Consider the following 22,094-nt stretch of genomic DNA (forward strand, 5'->3'; position numbering starts at 1 on the left):
CACATATAGGGAGGCAAAAGGATTGCTCTCTATCTCCACCTGCTGGTAGATGGATACAACCCACCAGTCTATGGATTGATCAGCTATGATTAATGGAAAGAAAATTATCAGGTATGATACATAATTTTACCTTTAGTTGTAAATTTCCTTTCCTTTAGTGCTACTGCACTAGTCTGGATAATTGGGTTGTATCCCCATCCTACCAGTAGATGGAGGTAGAGAAACTGATTTCTTCCGGTGACATCACCTGTATATAAAGGGCTGGTACTCTCTGGGAAAACTCCAAAGCAACAGTCTACAGTACCATCAAACCACTGCAGCATTAACTTCACTTTTTTTTTTCTTTTACATAAAAAAAATTAGATGAACACCACTAGAGAGAAGGAGTAAATTCCATGAGTCCCCTGAACCTCTGTCAAAGTCTGAGCATTCTGTTCCAGCATGCCCACTCTGTAATTCACAAAGGAATTGAATGACAACCAAGTCACCACTCTACAGCTATCCTCGGGTGAAACCAGTTGGGCCCGAGTCCGTTCACTCATAGGCCTGAAGACCTGCTTGTTCCAGTGTGTGATAGAAGCCTTAAGACGCCACCTGGCCCTTATGTGGGCCATGAAAAAGATCAGACAAAAGAACAAAAACACATTTGCTTCCTGCTAATACCAAAGAAGAACTATGGAGATCCAACTTCTGGAGTCTCTTGGCCATCGGCTCAATAGACTGAGCTCAAAAGGAAGGTTAACTTACTAATTCACATAGAAAGAAATTACTGGGAGGAAGGAGGGGGAAAAATGCAGGACGGAGCCTGAAGCTCCGATACTCTTCTGGCAGAAGCAAATCACCACCAGAAAGTCCATCTTCAACATGGGTCCTTGAGCAATTCATCCCTCAGCAGCTCAAAGCACATTAAGTACTAAATCAAGACTGCAGAGGGATGGTTGAACTGGAAGCCCAGACCAGACATATTCCATGTATTAAAAAAAGGAGGAAGGAAGGGCAAACAATAGCTGGCATGGTTAAAAAGTGAGGTGAGGGGAGCTATTAGAGCTAAATCTTTCAGAAAATGGAAGAAGGATCTGACTGAAAGTAATAGGAAACAACAGCATTAAGGAATGGCAAATCAAATGCAAAGCACTGATAAGGAAGGCAAAGAAAGACTTTGAAAAGAAGATTGGGTTGGAGGCAAAAACACAGAATATCAACTTTTTTTTTTTTTTGTATATTAGAAGCAAAAAGCCAGCAAAAAAATCAGTTGGACCGCTAGATGATCAAGGGATAAAAGGGGCAATCAGGGAAGACAAGGCCATAGTGGAGAGATTAAATGAATGAGGCCTATAAAATAATGAGTGGAGTTGAATGGGTAGATGTGAAGCGTCTGTTTACGCTTTCCAAAAATACTAGGGGGCATGCGATGAAGCTACAATGTAGTAAATTTAAAATGAATCGGAGAAAATGTTTCTTCACTCAACGTGTAATTAAACTCTGGAATTCATTGCCAGAGAATGTGGTAAAAGCGGTTAGCTTAGTGGAGTTTAAAAAAGGTTTGGACGGCTTCCTGAAGGAAAAGTCCATAGATCATTATTAAATGGACTTGGGGAAAATCCACTATTTCTGGGGTAAGCAGTATAGAATGTTTTGTACTTTTTTGGGATCTTGCCAGGTATTTGTGTCCTGGATTGGCCACTGTTGGAAACAGGATGCTGGGCTTCATAGACCTTTGGCAATGTACTTATGATGTGAAAGATACATGTTTTCTGATCGTACAACTCGAATCAGAGAAACTGAAACAAATCTCTGTAAACATGTAAGATGTAATGGAGCAATTAAATGACCTGGACTAGATGGTATATAGCCCAGAGTGCTAATGGAATTGAAAAATTGAACTTGCAGAACTATTGTTCGTAAATGTAATTTATCTTTAAAATCGAGCATGGTACAGGAAGATTGGAGGGTGGCCTCTACAATGCTGATTTTTTTTTTATAAAGGGTTCCCAGAAGTGATCTGGGAAATTATAGACTGCTAAGCCTGATGTCGGTACCAGGCAAAACGGTAGACACTACTATAAAGAATAAAATTACAGAGCATATATCTAACCATGGATTTAATTAAGGGAAATCTTGCCTTACCATCTACTACATTTCTTTGAAGGGTTGAACAAACATGTGGATCAAGGTGAGCCATTCAATATTGTGTATCTGGATTTTCAAAAGGTGTTTGACAAAGTACTTCATGAAAGACTCCAGAGGAAATTGGAGACTCATGGGATAGGAGATAATGTCCTATTGTGGATTAAAAACTGGTTAAAAGATAGAAAACAGAGTAGGGTTAAATGGTCAGTATTCTCAATGTAGAAGTGGTCTGTGCTGGGACAGCTGCTTTTTAACATTTTTAAATGATCTAGAGATGGGAGCAACTACTGAGGTAATTAAATTTTGCTGATGACACAGTTATTTAAAATTGTTAAATTTGCAAGAGGACCTTATGAGACTGGGCATCTAAATGGCAGATGACTTTTAATGTGAGCAACTGCAAAATGATGCATGTGGGAAAGAGGAACCCAACCCATAGTTATGTGATGTAAGGTTCCACATTAGGAGTCGCCACTTAGGAAAAGGATCTAGGTGTCATCGCTGATAATATCTTGAAACCCTCTGCTTAATATGCAGCGGCAGCTAAGAAAGCAAAGAGCACGTTAGGAATTATTAGGAAAGGAATGGAAAACAAAACTGCAACTCTATCAAGGGCCAAACTGTAAAGCCAGAGAGAATCCACATTCTCCATTTCCACCAGTCCCTGCCCTGAGCCCTGGCAAGGGAAAGCAGAGGCTCCACTAGGAGCTAAGAGATACAGGACCCAGCCTTCAAAGCCAATCTGGAACCACCAGAAGAAACAGAAATGGATGGCATGCCATTCTCTGAATGACTCTGGTGATCAGGGGCCATGGCAGAAAGACGTATATAGGTTTTTCCCTGGGCTACCATTAAACCAAGGAATTATTCCACCAAAGCTCCTTCCTTATAGCTGAAAAAAAAAAAAAACCTCTAGCTTAGCACTCCTGCTCAAGGCCATGAGGAAGTGTAAAGCTATCTAAGCTTCTATTCCCTGAGGTCCAGCAGTGAGCGGTTGCGGAAGTCTGCCTGGACACTGTCCTTCCCAGCTCTGGACAGCTGAAAAAATTCAAGTGTAATATAAGATCTTACATTTATGTCAGTATCTTCTAATTTACTCTTACTAATTTACCCACACTCATCCTATTAGACTATCAATGAAATGAAATGCTTTGATGTACCCATGCATACCTCCTGCCCACCCCCACCTTACTAGACTGTCATTGAAATGCTTTGATGCTTCACTTATATATACTATCAACCAACACATTTGCTTATTTCCGATCTGACGACCAAGGGCAACCTTCGAAAGCTAATCAAGAAATGTATTAAGTTATGTCCAATAAAAAAGGTATCATCTTATTTTCTTTACCATGTTTTATTTTGTTTGTTTTCTATTGATAACCTTTAAGAGTGGACTAACACGGCTACCACACCTCTCTACTTCTAATTTACTTGATACCTCTTTTAGGACTGTTTTCAGATAGAGGAACTCAATTCTTTTATATCACAGGACCAAAACTGTGGAATTCTTTACCTGTTCAGCTTCAAGCCTTATGGAATATGGATGAATTTAAAAAGGCTTGAAAAGCTGTCTTCTTTCAGTGAGCATTTGATTCTATAGGGCAAGTTTGGCTTTTTTTTTTTTGGTTTAGCAGATAGTGTTGTTTTGATGTATTGCATTGGAATATATATTATTATGAATGTAAAATCTTCCCCACTCAGGGTTGTAGATGTGGAATATAAATTGTGTAAGGGGTTGGCCTCCATCCACCAACAATATGCTACTGTTGTGTGGATCCTAGTCCCTCCCTACTTGTTGATGTAAGCTACTGCAGTAGCATAGTCTGCCACCATCTGGACAGGAACTCTGCCAGGGCTAGACAGACTGCCCATCAACCCAGGTTGTTGATAGAGCCCTGGAGACTCAGCCCTATAGTCCATGCCACTCTGTCCAAGCAATGAAGCCTCCAACAAAGAAGGTTTGCATTAGTAGCCACTCTCAACCAGTTGTGTGGATCAAGCAGGGCCCTCTCCCTCACCAGGTGACTTGGACTGTCCCACTAGAACAAGCTGTGCCTCATGCTGAGATAGTGGGATGACAACAGCCTCCTTCCTTTTAGGAAGCCTCAGAACACCAGTGTGGAGTGCTCCCCCCCCCCCCCCCCCCCATACCAGTATGCACTGAAGCACAGTGTGTGGCTGAGAGTATGATCTAAGGACATCAGCCCCTCTTAGCACACGTTAGTGCCTGTGTGCAGCTGGGACCCAGACTAACTTACCAGTAGTGGGGAAGAGGGAAGCTAAATCCAGCGTCTGCCTCAGCTTCAACTCCTTTAAGTACTAGTCCTATGGCTAAGCATGCCATGCCTGTGTCTCAACAAATAAAAGAACAGGGTAAGTATTTCTGGTTCATCTTCCTCTGTATCAGGTGCAACCTTGAGCTCTGTTCACGGGACCCCTTCCTTTACCACCCCAGTTCAGTAGTTGTGAGGGTGATAGTTTCTATCTTTGGAGCAGATATACTGCCCATCTGCTCATTCTGTGTCCGCACCAAATGAATTGGTTACCTTACTAACTGATCTTGAAATATTGTCTGGATTAGGAGGCCACAACATTCCTAGGAAAGCTTTTCAAGATATTTGGACTCCTAGACCAAAGACTAAAACTGTGATTGAGCAGTTTCTTCCCCAAATTGCTTAATTCACTTAGCAGCTTGTTCTTAAACTTGCAGAACTGGACTCTAGGCTGGCTAGAGAAGCAGTAAGCCTTAGAGACCTGACATTAAGAAATACCACTGACAGCAAGATGTTTTCTTTGTGCATGTGGATCTTTTCTATTTTTTATCAATTTTAATCTGTGACCATCTTGACCTGTTTGCCAGAGAAGATGGAATTGCAAATTCTCCACATAAACGGCACCACAGATCCTGAGGGCAGAGGAAAAGTATAAAAGAGGCTACAACACTGTAGCCACCATGTGGCTGGGGCATATTTGGTGGAGAGAGCCTGAAACGCAACAGATACTGCAAAGGTGAAATATGGCCACAAAGCATTCCTCACAATATGGCAGCAATACAGAGCTTAAGGAAATTGCAGCTTTAGACTTAAAGCTGGGGGTAGCAAAGGAAGCATATACCACAGATGTTTCTCTACCCCCCCCCCCCCCACCCCCTTGAATAGAGATGAAGCACCTCAATGCTAAACACACAAGTCAACAAACATTTAAAATTAGTACAGGGTTAACCTGCATCCAAAAGCATAGCAGTACTGCCAGTATTCAGCACAAGAACATTCCCCCCCCCCCCCCCCCCCAAGAAGAGTATACTTACGGTTTGCAGAATGAAAGTTCCAGGCAGCTGCATTCAGCATGATGGTGGGGGAGGAGATAAGGGACTTAGAACCACTGAGTACTGCCCTTTGGCACCAGACTACTCCATTAAAGAACTCTCCATATGCAACTGGGGTCCAGGTGTCAGCCTCAGTTAACCTGTCTAGAGGCATCTCAACCCCCCCCCCCCCCCACAGCACCCTTCCCAGGGTAGGGGGAGAAATTGGAAAGGGAGACCTCCAAGTATTTCCTAAATGCAGATTTCCTATAAGGGCAGAAGAAATTTAGCTTAAAAGTCCCAGGGTGAAGTAGGCCAGTATTTGCATGGGGCATTAATACAATCTGCTAGTGGCAGAAATACTGAGTGCTCTAGGGGCAGCATGGCACCTTGGGTGGGGGGTCAAATCACAAAAAAAAACCCAACTTTTATTTAATATTTGCTCACACCTTTATCAGTAGCAGCTAAAGGTGAGTGGAGGAGTGGCCTAGTGGTTAGCGTGGTGGACTTTAGTCCTGGGGAACTGGGTTCAATTCCCACTGCAGCTCCTTGTGACTCTGGGCAAGTCACTTAACCCTCCATTGCCCCAGGTACAAATACATACCTGTATATAATATGTAAGCCGCATTGAACCTGCTATGAGTGGGAAAGCGCGGGGTACAAATGAAACAAAAATAATGAAAAATAATTTAGGTACTGTCCTGTCACAATCAAATTTTGTAACTCGCCATCTGCTGGTTGATAGGATATAATCCACAAGTTTTGATAGAACGCTCAGGAAGAGTGCCTTACACACGTTCTAGGGCAGATTCTGTTTCAGCATCATGAGTGACATTACTGAATGCTTACAGGATAACATGAAACCTAGAGGACAATATATGAGAGTGATCTATATTAACATTAAGATTTAAGAGCCAAGCATTAGGGCAAAGAGGTGCAAAATGCAAGCGGGGAGGGATGATAATTATTTATGATAATCATCAAGGTAAAGAAACAGTGTGACAAGGTTTTGACTGAAGGCAGATAGATAACTATGGTATACTGAGAAAGGACCACCGCCCTGGAGTCTGAAAAAGAAGTGAAAATGCATTTCAGACTCTTGCCCTAGAAATTAAGCCCTGCAGACAGAGGCATAACTTAACAGCAAGAGTGGTGATAAGGCCTCAAAACTGACACGCATAAGAACATTATTTGGAGTTTCATAATAGAGGATAATATTATAAAGGGGTTCCTAATTTAAGAAGGAACATAGGCACCTATATAAAATAGTAGTATGAACCATGTCAAATGCTGCACGTTGCAAATGCCCACATAAATTAGTGTATTTTATTTTCTACCTGCAGCCTACTAGAAGAAGTACAAGCCAGCTCAGCTGTATTTTTATGCTGGTTGGAATTTAGAGCAGGGCATTTACATGTATGCAACTTCTTTACAAAACTACCCCCAGTGAAGGAAAAGCCAGACTAGAGCATAGACAGCGGGATGGAGTGAGCCACAGCAGCCATGGCACCAACCAATATTTTGCCCAACACATCATCAGCAACTAGAAAATTTAGGGGTGGGACCGGAGATTAGAGACCAACCATAAAGATGTTCCACTGCCCCTGGCCTAGAGAGAAAGGAAGCAAAAGCATTTTGTGTCCATATTATATGAAAGATATGAGGATTTCAATATGTCTTATCCATTCATAGCAGAAAGGTAGTAATGCGCAAACATTTTCCAAAAGAAAAGCTAGGGGCCATTATATGGAAGATAAAAGGAGGAAGACTCAGGACCAACCTTAGAACGGTAGTGAAGACAAACAGCGAGGGAATTTAAAGCAGAGGATGGAAACCAGGCAGATTTAATTTCAGCAGTGAAAAGGCAAAGTTACACTTTTTCATTTATGTAATCTGCTTTTACTTGTTAAAATAAAAAAAAGGTGATGTTGCTTTTGGTGTATTTATATCATTGCAGCTTGAGTGGTAGCTGCAGGTGCTGTCTGTATTTGTACTTTCACTCTATGTACTGTTTTCCTTGGCTGTTGAAAAGATCAGCCACAACATAAGAAATTGCATGTAAAATATATATATTTTTTAAACCCAACCTTGTCTTGAACAGAATCACTTGTCTTTACTTTTTTTGAATAAATTGCATATACAAATTTAGCAAAAGGTAAAACCGATGTCGGGAAGGTTTACGAAAACACCACCGTACAACAATGGCTCTTATGAAGGCAGTTTTGTGTGTTGTTTTTTCTACAGTCAGGAAATAATCATATCATAAACCTTAAAAATAAGACCAACTTTCACATCAACTTGAGGGGGGACGACCCAACTCTGATCATTTATTGTAGGTGCAGAACTGGCTCCATAAATTAATTCCATAGAATACAAGGTCATGCTGTAAGATGAGTGGCCCTCCACCCCCACCAAAGTTGAAAACTGCAAACAGAAACTTGAAAGTCTGGAAAAATTAATTCTGTACAGGAAAAAAATGAATAGTACCTTATGCTGTAATTTACACCTTATTTCTGCTACTTCTGAAGTGTATTCAAAGTCAGATTCCAACTTCCATGAATGCATGCTTTCAATTGAAAGTGCCTACCTTGTATTTCCTGATCCAAAAAGAGATTTCAGATGAACATTTACCTTTGAAGTAGAGATTAAAGTTCTCTCTTACAGCAAGTAAATTTAAAAATTGACACAAAAAAACCCAACACTGGTATGCATTCAACCAATTTGCATATATACTTTTTCAACAATCTTGTACAAAAATATTTCTGCATAATGTATGATAACAAAAAAACGTTTTTGTTAAGAAGGCATAATGTGCATGGTCCATTCTGTAACGGTGCTGAAATTTGAAATTTACACGACCAAGCACATGCCGGGGTGCTTTGAGTATCAGTTGCTCAGGCGAAGGCTGTGAACATCTGAGCCAGATCAGCTGTCTTATGAGTTCCTTCTACAATTCAGTGCAAGATGCCTTGAGCCGACTCGTTCTGCTGCAAGAACGGACGTTTCCAATCCAGTTCACAGAGCTTGGATTCCTGATGGTCTTATTTCCAAGTTTCAAACTGAAAACAAAATCTTCCACATTTTCTAAATGCCTTTTCCTCCCGCTCACAGGATTTGCACCTGGTCCTTCAGCTCAACTTCTGCAAGAGTTTTTCTTCTGTTTGTCCAAACTGTACAATCACAGACATCTCTGCTATAAATTGCTCACAGTTTTCCTTTGTTACCTGCTTGCAGTACCTCAAGTCAATTAAACAGATATTTCCACAGCGTTTAAAGTAGGTCAGGCACTGGTCAGTAACTTTATTGCAATCTGAAAAACAAAGCATAATATTGTTCACAATGGACTGATTTTTAACAATGACTTAAGAACAGCTATTTATAGAATGCATCAGGGGAGGTTTATTTTACTTAAGCTAAAATGGTAAAATTTATAACCTAATTGTTTCATTATATGAAAGAATAGCTACATTATGTAGTGGAATCTACGTGGCTATTCTCATTATTTCTCTAAGTTATACAGTGCTGGTAGCAGTAGCTGATTCAGAGAGCACACAAGACAGAGAGTGATTCATGAATTTCCAACATAAGTACATAAGTACATAAGTAGTGCCATACTGGGAAAGACCAAAGGTCCATCTAGCCCAGCATCCTGTCACCGACAGTGGCCAATCCAGGTCAAGGGCACCTGGCACGCTCCCCAAACGTAAAAACATTCCAGACAAGTTATACCTAAAAATGCGGAATTTTTCCAAGTCCATTTAATAGCGGTCTATGGACTTGTCCTTTAGGAATCTATCTAACCCCTTTTTAAACTCCGTCAAGCTAACCGCCCGTACCACGTTCTCCGGCAACGAATTCCAGAGTCTAATTACACGTTGGGTGAAGAAAAATTTTCTCCGATTCGTTTTAAATTTACCACACTGTAGCTTCAACTCATGCCCTCTAGTCCTATTATTTTTGGATAGCGTGAACAGTCGCTTCACATCCACCCGATCCATTCCACTCATTATTTTATACACTTCTATCATATCTCCCCTCAGCCGTCTCTTCTCCAAGCTGAAAAGCCCTAGCCTTCTCAGCCTCTCTTCATAGGAAAGTCGTCCCATCCCCACTATCATTTTCGTCGCCCTTCGCTGTACCTTTTCCAATTCTACTATATCTTTTTTGAGATACGGAGACCAGTACTGAACACAATACTCCAGGTGCGGTCGCACCATGGAGCGATACAACGGCATTATAACATCCGCACACCTGGACTCCATACCCTTCCTAATAACACCCAACATTCTATTTGCTTTCCTAGCCGCAGCAGCACACTGAGCAGAAGGTTTCAGCGTATCATCGACGACGACACCCAGATCCCTTTCTTGATCCGTAACTCCTAATCAGCTTGTGAACTTTGCTAACATTAGGATTCTAAGGATCAGACAAAAATAAGTTGAAAGAATGCATAGTACTGAAACACTAATGCCTATGTTTACTAAGGTGTGCTATAGGCACGTTAGCGTGGTTAATGCGTGTTAAATGCTAATGTACACATTGAAATGTATAGGCACGTTAGCGTTTAACGCGCCTTAACTTAACTAACACGCCTTAGTAAACATACCCCTAAGTCTAGTTGGCAGCTGAAAAAATTCCACTGCAAAGATTGTAAGCTTTCTACAAAATATTGACCGCAGGATGTGGCATTCAATAAGCGTGCAAATTATTACCATAATAAAAATGCAGCAGTAGTCTCATTGCAAAATATGTCTTCCTTCCTGTCGTTACTAGAATATTTTTTGCATCAGCCCTGGTAAGCAAGCCCTCCTCCACCCCCAACAAACTCTGATGCATCTGATTGCACTCATTACCCCCCCCCCCCCCCCCCGACCTGATCCCCTCTTCACCAATATATTTTTTTAAAGAAAATTCCCTGCTGTCTAGTAGCAAATCCCCCCCCCCCCCCCCCCCCCCCAGTGCTGCTATTTTTCCTGTATGGTACATCTTAGGATGCAACAAACAGTCAATCGGTCAATAAATAAAATAAGGGAATTTTCCCCTTATTTGGTAGTCTCTGCCCAGATTTTAAGTAAGGGAGTAAAACCCTTATTTGGAAGACTGATCCCAGTTGGTGCATCCCAGGTCAGACATTGCTCCTGCCTCTTTCAAGGCACTAGGGAGGGCAAAGGGGCCCTAGATATAAGGGTTTTATTATTTTTTTTTTTTTTAATTTAGGGGTGAAGGGTTGGAGGTTGGGGGTTGCTGCTAGACACCAGGAACTGATGGAGAAAGCTACTTGGTACAATTAGCACCTTAACTCCACTACATGCTTCTGCTACTGCTGAAATACAGGAAGCAGGATGGAACCACTAATTATTCTTACTGGCATCTTTAAGGAAAGATTTCTAAAGCAGCAGTTCCCAAACTGTGCGCCGCAGCGAACTCTCAGGGGTGCTGCGGCAAATCCTGACCACCTTCCTGCCGGCACCCAAACCGCTACTGCTTCCTCGTAATGTCTCTTTATCTCTTCCCTCTTCCCCCCCCCCATCCCCCACCCCCAGCGAGTCCAGCATCTCTTCTCCCTTCCGCCGGCTCTCCTCCATAGCCCCAAGGTCCTTGTACCTCTCTGGTAACGGCGATTAAGACAGTTTTCCCCAGCATCGGAGCCTACCCTCTTCTCTGGAATGTCCTGCCTACTTTGATGCAACTTCCTGTTGTCCACATAGGCGGGACACGCCTAAGAGGCCCCGACGTTGGTGGAAAACTTTCTCAATCATCACCGCTGCTGGAGAGGTACAGGGGCCTGAGGCTACAGAGAAGTGTGGGCAAGAGGGAGAGATGAAGGGCTCACTGGGAGGGGGGAGAGAGACTTGATTGGAGGAAGGTTGAAGGGGAGAGATCAGACTATTCGGGGGGAGGGGTGGGGGAGGCCCGAAACAGATGTGGCACTCATGGGGTAGGGTGGGCAGGGCATGATAGTACGAGAAGAAGGTAGAAGCTGAATATGGGGAGAGACGAGGAAAAAGAAAAGATGATGAGACGGGGAGGCACATTGGGACAGGAAAAGGGAGAGATGGAGACACAGGGGGCAGAGGAGCCCCCCTTCCAGGGCTGTTCCAGGTGAAAGTGAGCAGCAGAGAAAAATGTGTGTGTGTGTTGGGGTGGGGGTGGGGGGGCAGTAGAGAACTGTGTGACTGGCAGGCAGGTGGGAGGAGACCTATGTGGCCGGGCAGGTGGAGAGGTGCCGCAAAAAACTGCTCGAACACTAAGGGTGCTGTGAACTGAAAAAGTTTGGGAACTACTTTTCTAAAGTATAACTTGCTTTACCTCACAATTATCCATACTGGAGTGCAGTAGCTACCTTTCGGTTAGAGCAGCAGAGCCAGGGTTCAAATCCTGCTGCTGCTCCCTTGTGACCCTCCACTGTTTTAGGTACATCTTAGATTATAAACCCCATCTTGTGTACCTGATTATATTTAGAAAAGGTTAGTAAAATCTAATCCAAATCCAGTCTGGTTTTTATGACATACAAAGCAGATTACCAATTATGGTCACGTGGCTCTGATAATTTGTCAAATGCCAACAGCAAAAGAATTTCATTTAGTTCAGATACGTGCATCTTGTTTTTCTGGGTGTAGCCCGAGGCTTGTAGAACTAACTGCTGGCAGAACTGAAAACAGTTCAGGACTACACTAAAACACTTGAAATTGTATTCAATATTTTTCTTCTGTATTGGGAGAGAAGGTAGAATCGGTTGAGAAGAGATTTTGTCCTAGGAGGAAGAGAGGATGGGATTAACATTTGTTTACTGTTTTATGATTGTATATACCCTATGCTATACAAATGCTTAAGTTGTGGATTATAAAAGACTGTATTAAATTAAAATAAGTTCACATGCGGATTGCAAAGCGTTAACAGGGAGACCTGGCAAAAATGTGTTTAGATGCCAAATGAGATTTAATATGGACAAGTGGTGCGCTTTAAATAATCCTAACTATAGTAGGGGAAGGGGAAGAGAGGAGACGACAAGGGGTTTTTTTTGTCGAGCAGTTGGATATCTGGTTTATTATTATGCCTCCATACTACTCAACAACACTAGAGATGACTTTAAGTAACAACAAATCAAAGATCCAATTTAGCACTGAACTCTGGATGCAGGGTTTACATTGCCTAAGGAGAGAATTTTCATTCTCCTGGTGGTGAGGAGGGAGAGGGAAGGAGGGGGAGGGACAGAGATGAGATGGGAGAAAGATGAATATGATAAATGGAACAGACACACAATGTATTAGTATGACAGCTTATAAGGTGGCGGGAGACGGTTACAGGTTATGAGACGTTGGCTTATGTTTATAAATGGTTACATATGTTGTTGCTATCTGTTCAAGGGGATGTCTACAGTTTAAAAGGGGGAAGGGGAACGGGGGGAACTAACAATCAAAATGTTTATGGATATTGTTTCAAGCGGCATCAGATGTATATTGCCTGACTTGCTGGGCAGCTCTGTTCAGTTAAATGTATTGATATGGTTAATATGCCAAAATCTCCATAAAAATCGTTTAAACATAAATAATCCTAACTATAAGTACATGATAACTGCAAGGACCCTCATCTACTATGTTACTATGATATTAAGTTCCATAGACTGGAGGAGTGGCCTAGTGGTTAGGGTGGTGGACTTTAGTCCTGGGGAACTGAGGAACTGAGTTCGATTCCTACTTCAGGCACAGGCAGCTCCTTGTGACTCTGGGCAAGTCACTTAACCCTCCATTGTCCCATGTAAGCCGCATTGAGCCTGCCATGAGTGGGAAAGCGCAGGGTACAAATGTAACAAAAATAAAATAGATACTATTGGAGATTCTACATGGAATGTTGCTACTATTGGAGATTCTACATGGAATGTTGCTATTCCACTAGCAACATTCCATGTAGAAGGCTGCGCAGGCTTCTGTTTCTGTGAGTCTGACGTCCTGCACGTCACTTAACCCTCCATTGCCCCATGTAAGCCGCATTGAGCCTGCCATGAGTGGGAAAGCGCAGGGTACAAATGTAACAAAAAAAAAAAAAAAAACCCAGGAAACTGATCTTGGGAACCAAACTGGACAATACGTTGAAATTCTCGGTTCAGTATGTGGTAGTGGGAAGAAAAACAGAATAAAATAAACTGCATTGTTGGATGGGGTTTAGACATATTCTGAGGTGGGAATATATAAACTATAGAGCTGTTACTGAATCTGGTTTATGTTGTACTGTTATGTATGTTGTGGTAAATTGTGTAACTCGGTTTGAATTGCCTTTAATAAAAAATGTTGAAACTAAAATAAACTGCATTATGAATTATTCAGAAAGGCCCTGATGCGCAATATTAATACACCTCTGTAATCAACCTGTGTTACCAAGGGCGTCTTTTACTAAGGCACGCTCACGTTTTTAGCGCACGAGAAAATTGTGGGCGCGCTAAACGTTACAGACGCCAATGCATTCCTAGGGGCGTCTCTAACGTTTAGCGCGCCCACAATTTTAGGGCATTTTAGTGAAAGACACCCTGAGTATTGTGTGCATTTCTGGTTGCCCCATCTCAAAAAAAGATGTAGAAGAACTGGAAACGGTGAAAAAAAGAGCAAGAAAGATCAAATGGATTGAAAGATTCCTTTATGAAGAAAGGCTAAACAGGTTAGGGTTCTTCAGTTTAGAGACAAGAAGGCCAAGAGATATGATAAAGGTTGATCAAGAGTGGGGTGAATTACGAGCCAAGTGTACCTCAGCAATGATGATGCAAAAATCAGGATTTCAAAAGTGTTATTTAAATAATTGATTTAATGAACATAATTCTACATTAAGTTACTTTAACATATCATTTGATTTTAAATAATTAGAAAACATCGAGTACTCCAGTTTCTTTGTGTTGCTTTATAACACCTAATATTTTCTTGTGTGTATGCTACGTTTTCACATGTGTGCAGGGTTCACGATCTGCATGAATGTGCACGGCTTACAGAGAACATTGCCTGGTGGTGATTATACTCAATGATTTTGGTTGCCAAACAGGTAGTCAAAGTGAGGCAAAATCCAGAAAAGATGCATGGAGAGAATGGCCAGCAGGAACAAGACAACAATACTGCCTCAGTATAACAACAGAAACAGGATGGCGTCAATCCAGAGGACCAGAAGAGATTTATTTATAAACATTCAGGTGTCATTTGCAATGGAAAGGAGGCTCTGGAACAAGGGGTCATGGGAGGAGGGTGAAAGGGGACACTAAGGAAATACCGTATTTTTCGGACTATAAGACGCACCGGACCATAAGACACACCTAGGTTTTAGAGGAGGGAAATAGGAAAATTTTTTTTCCTTTTTCCCTCCTCTAAAACCTAGGTGCTCCGGTGCGTCTTGTCCGAGTTCGGGATCGCCCTCCCCTACTCACGTCACGCGATGTTCCCTGGTGGTCTAGTGACGTCGGGGCAGGAAAGAGCCCCCTCTTTCCTGCCCAGCGCGCTGCTCTCCGTCCTCCTGTATGCTGCCTGACGGTCTCGGCAAGATTCAAAATGGCCGCCTAGAATTGAAGTCTCGGCGGCCATTTTGAATCTTGCCGAGACCGTCAGGCAGCATACAGGAGGACAGAGAGCAGCGCGCTGGGCAGGAAAGAGGGGGCTCTTTCCTGCCCCGACGTCACTAGACCACCAGGGAACATCGCGTGACGTGAGTAGGGGAGGGCGATCCCGAACTCGGGGGGAGGGCGATTCCCGAACTTGGACCTCACTACCTTCGGACTATAAGACGCACCCCCCATTTTCCTCCCAAATTTGGGGGGAAAAAAGTGCGTCTTATAGTCCGAAAAATACGGTACATCTTTACAGAAAGGGTGATGGATGCATGGGACAGTCTCCAAAGCACATGATGGAGCCAGGGCAAGTATCTGAATTTCAGGAATGCATGGAATAAGCACAGAGGATCTTTTGGAGAGAAAGAGCAGATTCTGTGATAGAGTTTACTAAACGTGTGCCACCATGTTCTGTCTCATCACATATGTGACACTATCATCTATTTATGGCACTCAAAAGGCGATGGCTGCTGGCCAGTCTCGGACATACTCTTTGCATCATAACCATTAATATGATCATAAAACATTTGCTCTAATTACTGCCCTCAATATACAAACTCCAGTGTATTCCTCAAGAAAAAGAAAATTTGTAAGAATCCATATACAGATATGCAGATGTACAGAGGTACATCTATACTGGGGCCAGACATTGTGTCTTTTGCATTTGGGTGGGGTGCCTGTGTCCTTCGTTGGAATGTGCAGAAACAGGGAAAACTGCCAATGAGAGTGCCACGGGAGCTAGAAAGCTGCGAGGAGAGAGTATGTCTTGGGGAGGGAGATAAGAGAAGGGAGAGAGAAGTCTTTGTGGGACATGTCTGCTAGTGTACAGTAAATTATTATTATTATTACATTTATATCCTACATTTTCCCACTGATCGCAGGCTCACAGTGGCTTACAAAGTCTGTAGTGCAAGCTACAGTACAAGAAGAACAATTATACAAATTGAGAATAAGATATAAAATAACAATTAAACATCAAAAAGGCAAGTGATAATAACAGGTAATTATTGTCCTTGGATCTGAATTTATAGTAATAGTTAATTCAAGTTAGGTTAAACCTGGGGAATAAGCTTTCTTAAACAATACTGATTTCAATAACTTTCGGAAATTTAGGTAGTAAAGATCAAAGATGTTACACTTCATAAAATAAACTGAGAAAACATCATTCCTCAAACACGTCTTTAGAGGTGTAAACTTCGTGCCACACTTTTAATTAAGAATGCTTCACTTTCCATTTCTTTCTGTTTTTCCAAACCCTTTCCCAACCTCCTCTTCTGCGTAAGGTATCATCTTTTAAATTCCTCCTCCTTACCCGATAAGCTGATCTCGGATAAGGAATCTCGTGTGGTGGTTCCCACTGCAGTGAGCAAGTTGATAGACTGATCTGTCACGTGGTTACAGTAGCTGAGGTCGAGCTTGGAGAGTAGTGGCATGTGGCGGATCATCAGTAGCAGTGAAGCATCCGTGATATCCAGGCCAGCCATACGCAGCTCCACAATGTTGCGGAATTTACTGCGGTTGTCAATCTGACCTGTAAAGACATGAATGTACTGTACAATAATCACATACAGCAAAATAACATTACTGTAACGTAAGTAAATGGCAAATGATGATCATTTGGCCCAATCTGGCTGTACAGTCAGTCATTCTAGTCTACACTGGTAAGGACACATGGTAGAAGTGCGACTGCTTGAAGGACATCACTCAATATTCAAGTTAGTTTTAGTGGCTTCCTTTCTGGCCTACCAGTCCTGGATTGATGCGCATACCAACACACCAGCCCCTTCTTTCCACCATGGCCTTACTGGTTAAATAAACAGCTGTTCTTGCTTCTCAGGTTAAAAAAAAAAAAAAAAAAAAAAACCCAATCCAAAGAGGTGACAGCTTCCATCAATGTTAGATCACAAATTGTTGATATAATGCACACAACAGGCTCAAACGTCACTACTTCTACACTTTCTAAACTGGCAGCACAAGGCTAGGTATGTGCTGGTCTATCAGTAAAAGCCTCAATCACAAGGGCTACTGATTAATAAGATGACACTAGGGATGGGGTTTAATTGTCTTTCGGTGAAGGAGACTATAAGAAACAAGGCCTCCCATACAGGTTCTTATGCCCAGATGATCGAAAGCCCCGCGCTGTTCAAAACAGTGCTCTAAAAATAGCACTGGAACAGTGCAGGGCTCTACCACCTCTATGATCAGAGATAATAAAATGCAAATGTATGCATGCTATTATCTCTGATCATAGGGTAACATGCGGGAGGATTGTGCCTGCACACAATCCTCCCACACTTGTTTGACAGGTCTGGGCTGTCAAAAGGCAAGACCTGTCAAAAACAGGGGCTAGAGGTCCATGGGACCAACAAACCCAAAACAGCATGGCCCAGGTGACCTAGAGCCCTTACCGAACCCCAAGCCAGCGACACGGGGGCTGGAGGTTCGGTGGACCTCCAGTCCCCGACCCCTCTGACACAAGTTCGGGGCGGGGCTGGAGATCCAGTAGGTCTCCAGCCCCCCCCCCCCCCCCCCCCAGAAAAGCCCTGGTGGCCCAGTGGATTCAGCTTTCTTCGGGACCACGGGGCCAGACAGAGGGGCTGACCAGTTTCACATAATGACTTCCTTCAGTACCTTATGCAAAGGAACTGTCACAGCCTCTTTAGGTGGAGAAGAATAATCCAGGACCTTGAGCATCTCAGTCCTGGGCTCATCCTCAACTTCCACAGGGAAGGGAATAGCCGTAGCCATTTCCCGGACAAAATGGTGGAGTTAGTCTCCTTTCTGGCGGAGAGGAAGGATCAGAGGGAATCCCAAAGGACTCATCAGAAGAGAAGTACCTGGGATCCTCTTCTGACTCCCACAAACGCTCCTGCTCAGTATCAGAGAGAACCTGAGTCAAGGTGCTTTGACACTGAACCTCCCTCGACACCGAGGAACAATGTCCACTATGGTGATGTTGAGAGGCTGATGCCCGGTCCGACTGCGGCGAAGCTCCCTCCTCCGACGTCAAAGGGGAATCGACCTGGGTGGCAGCCGACGTGGATGCCGCAGCAGATACAGAAGGCGCAAGCACCCCCGACACCGAAGCTGACTGTCGTAGCAGTCCCTCCAGAAGTTCTGGAATCAAGGCCTGGATGCGCTCGTCGAGAGCCACCATCGGAGAAGGCTGCGGGGTCGGTGGAACAGGCAGTGTCAGAATCCGTGGAAGCTCGGGAGCAGGTATCGGGCTGCTAGGAGACTGACGCATCGGCACCTCCTGTATCGAGGGGGAGCGATCCTCTCGGCACCAACGCTTCTTGGGTGCCGACTCTCTCGACGCCCTGGAGCTCCGGTACTGTGTGTCGAAGGAGAACGATGACGAAGCTTCTTCGCCTTCGCTTGATGCCTATCATCGAGACTCCTCAGTACCGAGGACGACGTGGAACCCTCACGTCTCCTCGGGGCCGGGTCCAATGAAGATCAGTCCCGGAGGGCCTGCATAACAGGAGACAGGTGGAGACCCACTCGACGCCTCACTGCTCCCAGCGCGAGTTGGTCTCTCAGCAGCCATTACCTTTCTTCCTGACATCGATGCTCCTGTCAATGTCGAAGGACCGGACTGAGCCCCAAAACAGTTTTTCTCATTGGGATTCTCAAGACGCTTGGGTCTGTTTCTTCATACGAAGACACAGACTACAAGTGGCTGGGCTATGGTCGGGCCAAAGGCACTGGATACACCAGGCATGGGTATCGGTACCTGAGATAGTCCGGTTGCACCGCGTACAACGCTTGAAGCCGCTGGGTGTCTTTGATGACATGGAAGGAAAAACGGCTTCGGCGAAATCAAACAACGCGATTGTGCCAAAAAAGAGAAGGGCACAAAAAGGGAGAAAACCCGACAGCGTGGCCTAAAGGCCGGCTGCGTTGAAAAGAAAGTAAACTTAAAATAGAGGAAAAAAATACTAAAAGTAACTACTGGGAAATTTTTCTTTTCTTTTTTTTTTTTTTTAAACAATGACTAAAATAATAAAAGAAATAGTCGTCAGACTCTGTTCCTGGCCAAGAACAAGGAGAGCAGAAAAAAATCCTGTCACCACGTCGCAGACAAAAAAGAACTGAGGAAGCACGCTTAAGCGATGGGAGGGAAGTCGTCCGCGCATGTGCAGTGCGTGCGATTTGCACGCTAGAAGACACTAGCAGAACTTTGTTTTTGCTGGCAAAATGCCGATTCCTGGGCTGACGCGGATGTCGACCCACATGTGAGAACAAGGTACTGAGGAGCTGTGGAGTGGATGCACTTGTAGGTCAAAAGAAGAAGTTTGAACCATATGCGGAAGCGGATAGGGAGCCAGTGAAGTGACTTGAGGAGAGGGCTAACGTGAGTATAGCGACTCTGGCGGAATATAAGACGCGCAGCAGAGTTTTGGACAGATTGAAGAGGAGATAGATGGCTGAGTGGGAGACCAGCGAGAAGCAAATTGCAGTAGTCTAGGCAAGAGGTGATAAGGGTGTGGGTAAGGGTTTTGGTAGCGTCCTCAGAGAGGAAAGGGCGAATTTTGTTAATATTATAGAGAAGGAAACGACAGATTTTGGCAATCTGCTGAATATGAGCAGAGAAGGAGAGAGCGGAGTCAAGATGACTCCAAGGTTGCTTGTCCTCTGAGAATTAGGTTATTTTTTCATCATAGTCTAAACTTATTTCATAAATTCAAGAACTGAATTTTTCCTGAGGTATCTAAAGCTACTATTCAAAGAAGGAAACCGTTTTTGCTTACCCAACCCAGAGTACTGCAGATAGTAGTATCAATCTTTATTCAATTTCCTTGCAAATGTGGAGGAGTAGCCTAGTGGTTAGTGCAGTGGGCTTTGATCCTGGGGAACTGAGTTCCATTCCCACTGCATCTCCTTGTGACTCTGGGCAAGTCACTTAACCCTCCATTGCCCCTGGTACAAAATAAGTACCTGAATATACGTAAACCGCTTTGAATGTAGTTGCAAAAACCTCAGAAAGGCGGTATAGCAAGTTCCATTTCCCTATTTGAGATTCTAAATGGAATGTTGAGCTTCTGTTGCTACAATTGGAGATTCTACATGGAATGTTGCTGTTTCCACTAGCAACATTCCATGTAGAAGCCTGCCCTTGCAGATCAGCAACGCAGCTGCGCAGGCTTCTGTTTCTGTGAGTCTGACGTGCAGGACGTCAGACTCACAAAAACAGAAGCCTGCGCGGCCACATTGCTGATCTGCAAGGGCAGGCTTCTACATGGAATGTTGCTAGTGAAGGAGTAGCCTAGTGGTTAGTGCAGTGGGCTTTGATCCTGGGGAACTGAGTTCCATTCCCACTGCATCTCCTTGTGACTCTGGGCAAGTCACTTAACCCTCCATTGCCCCTGGTACAAAATAAGTACCTGAATATACGTAAACCGCTTTGAATGTAGTTGCAAAAAACCTCAGAAAGGCTGTATATTAAGTCCCATTTCCCTTAAAAATTAAAAGTGCTATCTTTTTGATCCCATAAGTACATAAGTAATGTCACACTGGGAAAAGACCAAGGGTCCATCGAGCCCAGCATCCTGTCCACGACAGCGGCCAATCCAGGCCAAGGGTACCTGGCAAGCTTCCCAAACGTACACACATTCTATACATGTTATTCCTGGAATTGTGGATTTTTCCCAAGTCCATTTAGTAGTGGTTTATGGAAACCATCTAACCCCTTTTTAAACTCTGCCAAGCTAACCCCTTCACCATGTTCTCCAGCAACGAATTCCAGAGTTTAATTATGCGTTGGGTGAAGAAAAATGTTCTCCGATTTGTTTTAAATTTATTACACTGTAGTTTCATCGCATGCCCCCTAGTCCTAGTATTTTTGGAAAGCGTGAACAGACGCTTCACATCCACCTGTTCCACTCCACTCATTATTTTATATACCTCTATCATGTCTCCCCTCAGCCGTCTGTTCTCCAAGCTGAAAAGCCTTAGCCTCCTTTGTCTTTCTTCATAGGGAAGTCGTCCCCTCTGCAGCATCACACCTGCAGGGTAGATCTCAGCTGCCCTTTTTTCTAGCACTAAGCATGGGAGGAGAGCGAACAGAACTCCTGTCCCTGGCCCATAAGTTTCTCTTTCTCTGTAATATTATTACTAAAGTTAAGCAGTGTCCCCTAAGGCAGTGCTGTAGTGTTGTAAACCAAAGAGAAGCCATGTTGAGAGGTAATGACTCTTCCTGTCTTCCCGTTATTGTGTAAGTTGCTGGGTATTTTCCAAGATCTACAGCCTGTGACCTTCTGACTCAGCAGAGAGAGAGAGAACGAGCAAGCGAGTGAACTAGCAGGGCTCTTAATCTAGAAATGGAACCGGACCTTACACATATGTAAAGTGGGCTTCCTGCTCTGCAAATCCTGATCACAGCAACACTGATCCCCTATTGCTTTCTTTAAGTGAAAAGGCCTGTAAGGTGCTTATCTGTAGCTGGGTTATCAAAACTTAAGTGCCTCTTGTTTTGTTCTAATGTGCATGTGGTGGAATCTTTGCTAGTTCCACTTACTTCTGTTAGGTAAACCGATATCTCCTTTTGTATTTGTTATTTCCACCCCTCCCTACATTGGGGGCTTTATAATAAAATTAAAATTCTTAATAATTTGTTTTTAACTATTAGGAATTTTCTTTATTGATTTTACTGTATCTGTCGTTAATCCGGGGAGAGAGAAAGAAAAAAAATGCACAAAGCTCTCCACAATAAACATTTATCTCGCATTTATACAGTTTGGTTACTCAGGACAGCTGACAGTTTGCAACCTTTGAGGACTAGAGTTGTGCATGGATGATACAGATTGGGGTTTCTTGCAAATAAGTAAGTAATGCCTAAATTTGACTACAGACTAAAATTAGAAATGATCGTTACCTGGTCTGTTGTCTGTTGGTGGGGATAAAAGGTCTCTCATCTGTGCATCTTTCAGTCCTTCCACCCACTGGACGTCGAGAGTTCTGAGTAAAGGACAACTGGAGCTACATAATGCAGAAACAGCAATCCAGGAGCATCCTGAGAGCATCAGGTCTCGAAGACCTAATGAGCAACAAAGAGGCTTTACAAAAAAAGGCCCT

The 22,094-nt window shown here is 43.5% G+C and overlaps 1 protein-coding gene across 7 annotated transcripts in view; it reads right to left on the minus strand.

Moving 5' to 3' along the window:
* Positions 1–7,735: 7,735 nt before the first annotated feature.
* The window catches only part of KDM2B (lysine demethylase 2B), a 322,873-nt gene continuing 308,514 nt past the window's right edge, over positions 7,736–22,094 (minus strand). For all 7 annotated transcript variants that reach the window (XM_030218309.1, XM_030218308.1, XM_030218306.1 and 4 more), the window contains 3 exons: positions 21,895–22,056; positions 16,330–16,548; positions 7,736–8,747 (listed from right to left, as the gene is read on the minus strand). In XM_030218309.1, coding sequence (XP_030074169.1) covers positions 8,566–8,747; positions 16,330–16,548; positions 21,895–22,056 — 563 coding nt within the window. In that variant the 3' untranslated portion in view covers positions 7,736–8,565. The remainder of the gene's footprint in view (positions 8,748–16,329; positions 16,549–21,894; positions 22,057–22,094) is intronic.

The sequence above is a fragment of the Microcaecilia unicolor genome, chromosome 11 (genome assembly GCF_901765095.1).
Source record: "Microcaecilia unicolor chromosome 11, aMicUni1.1, whole genome shotgun sequence".
NCBI lineage: Eukaryota > Metazoa > Chordata > Amphibia > Gymnophiona > Siphonopidae > Microcaecilia > Microcaecilia unicolor.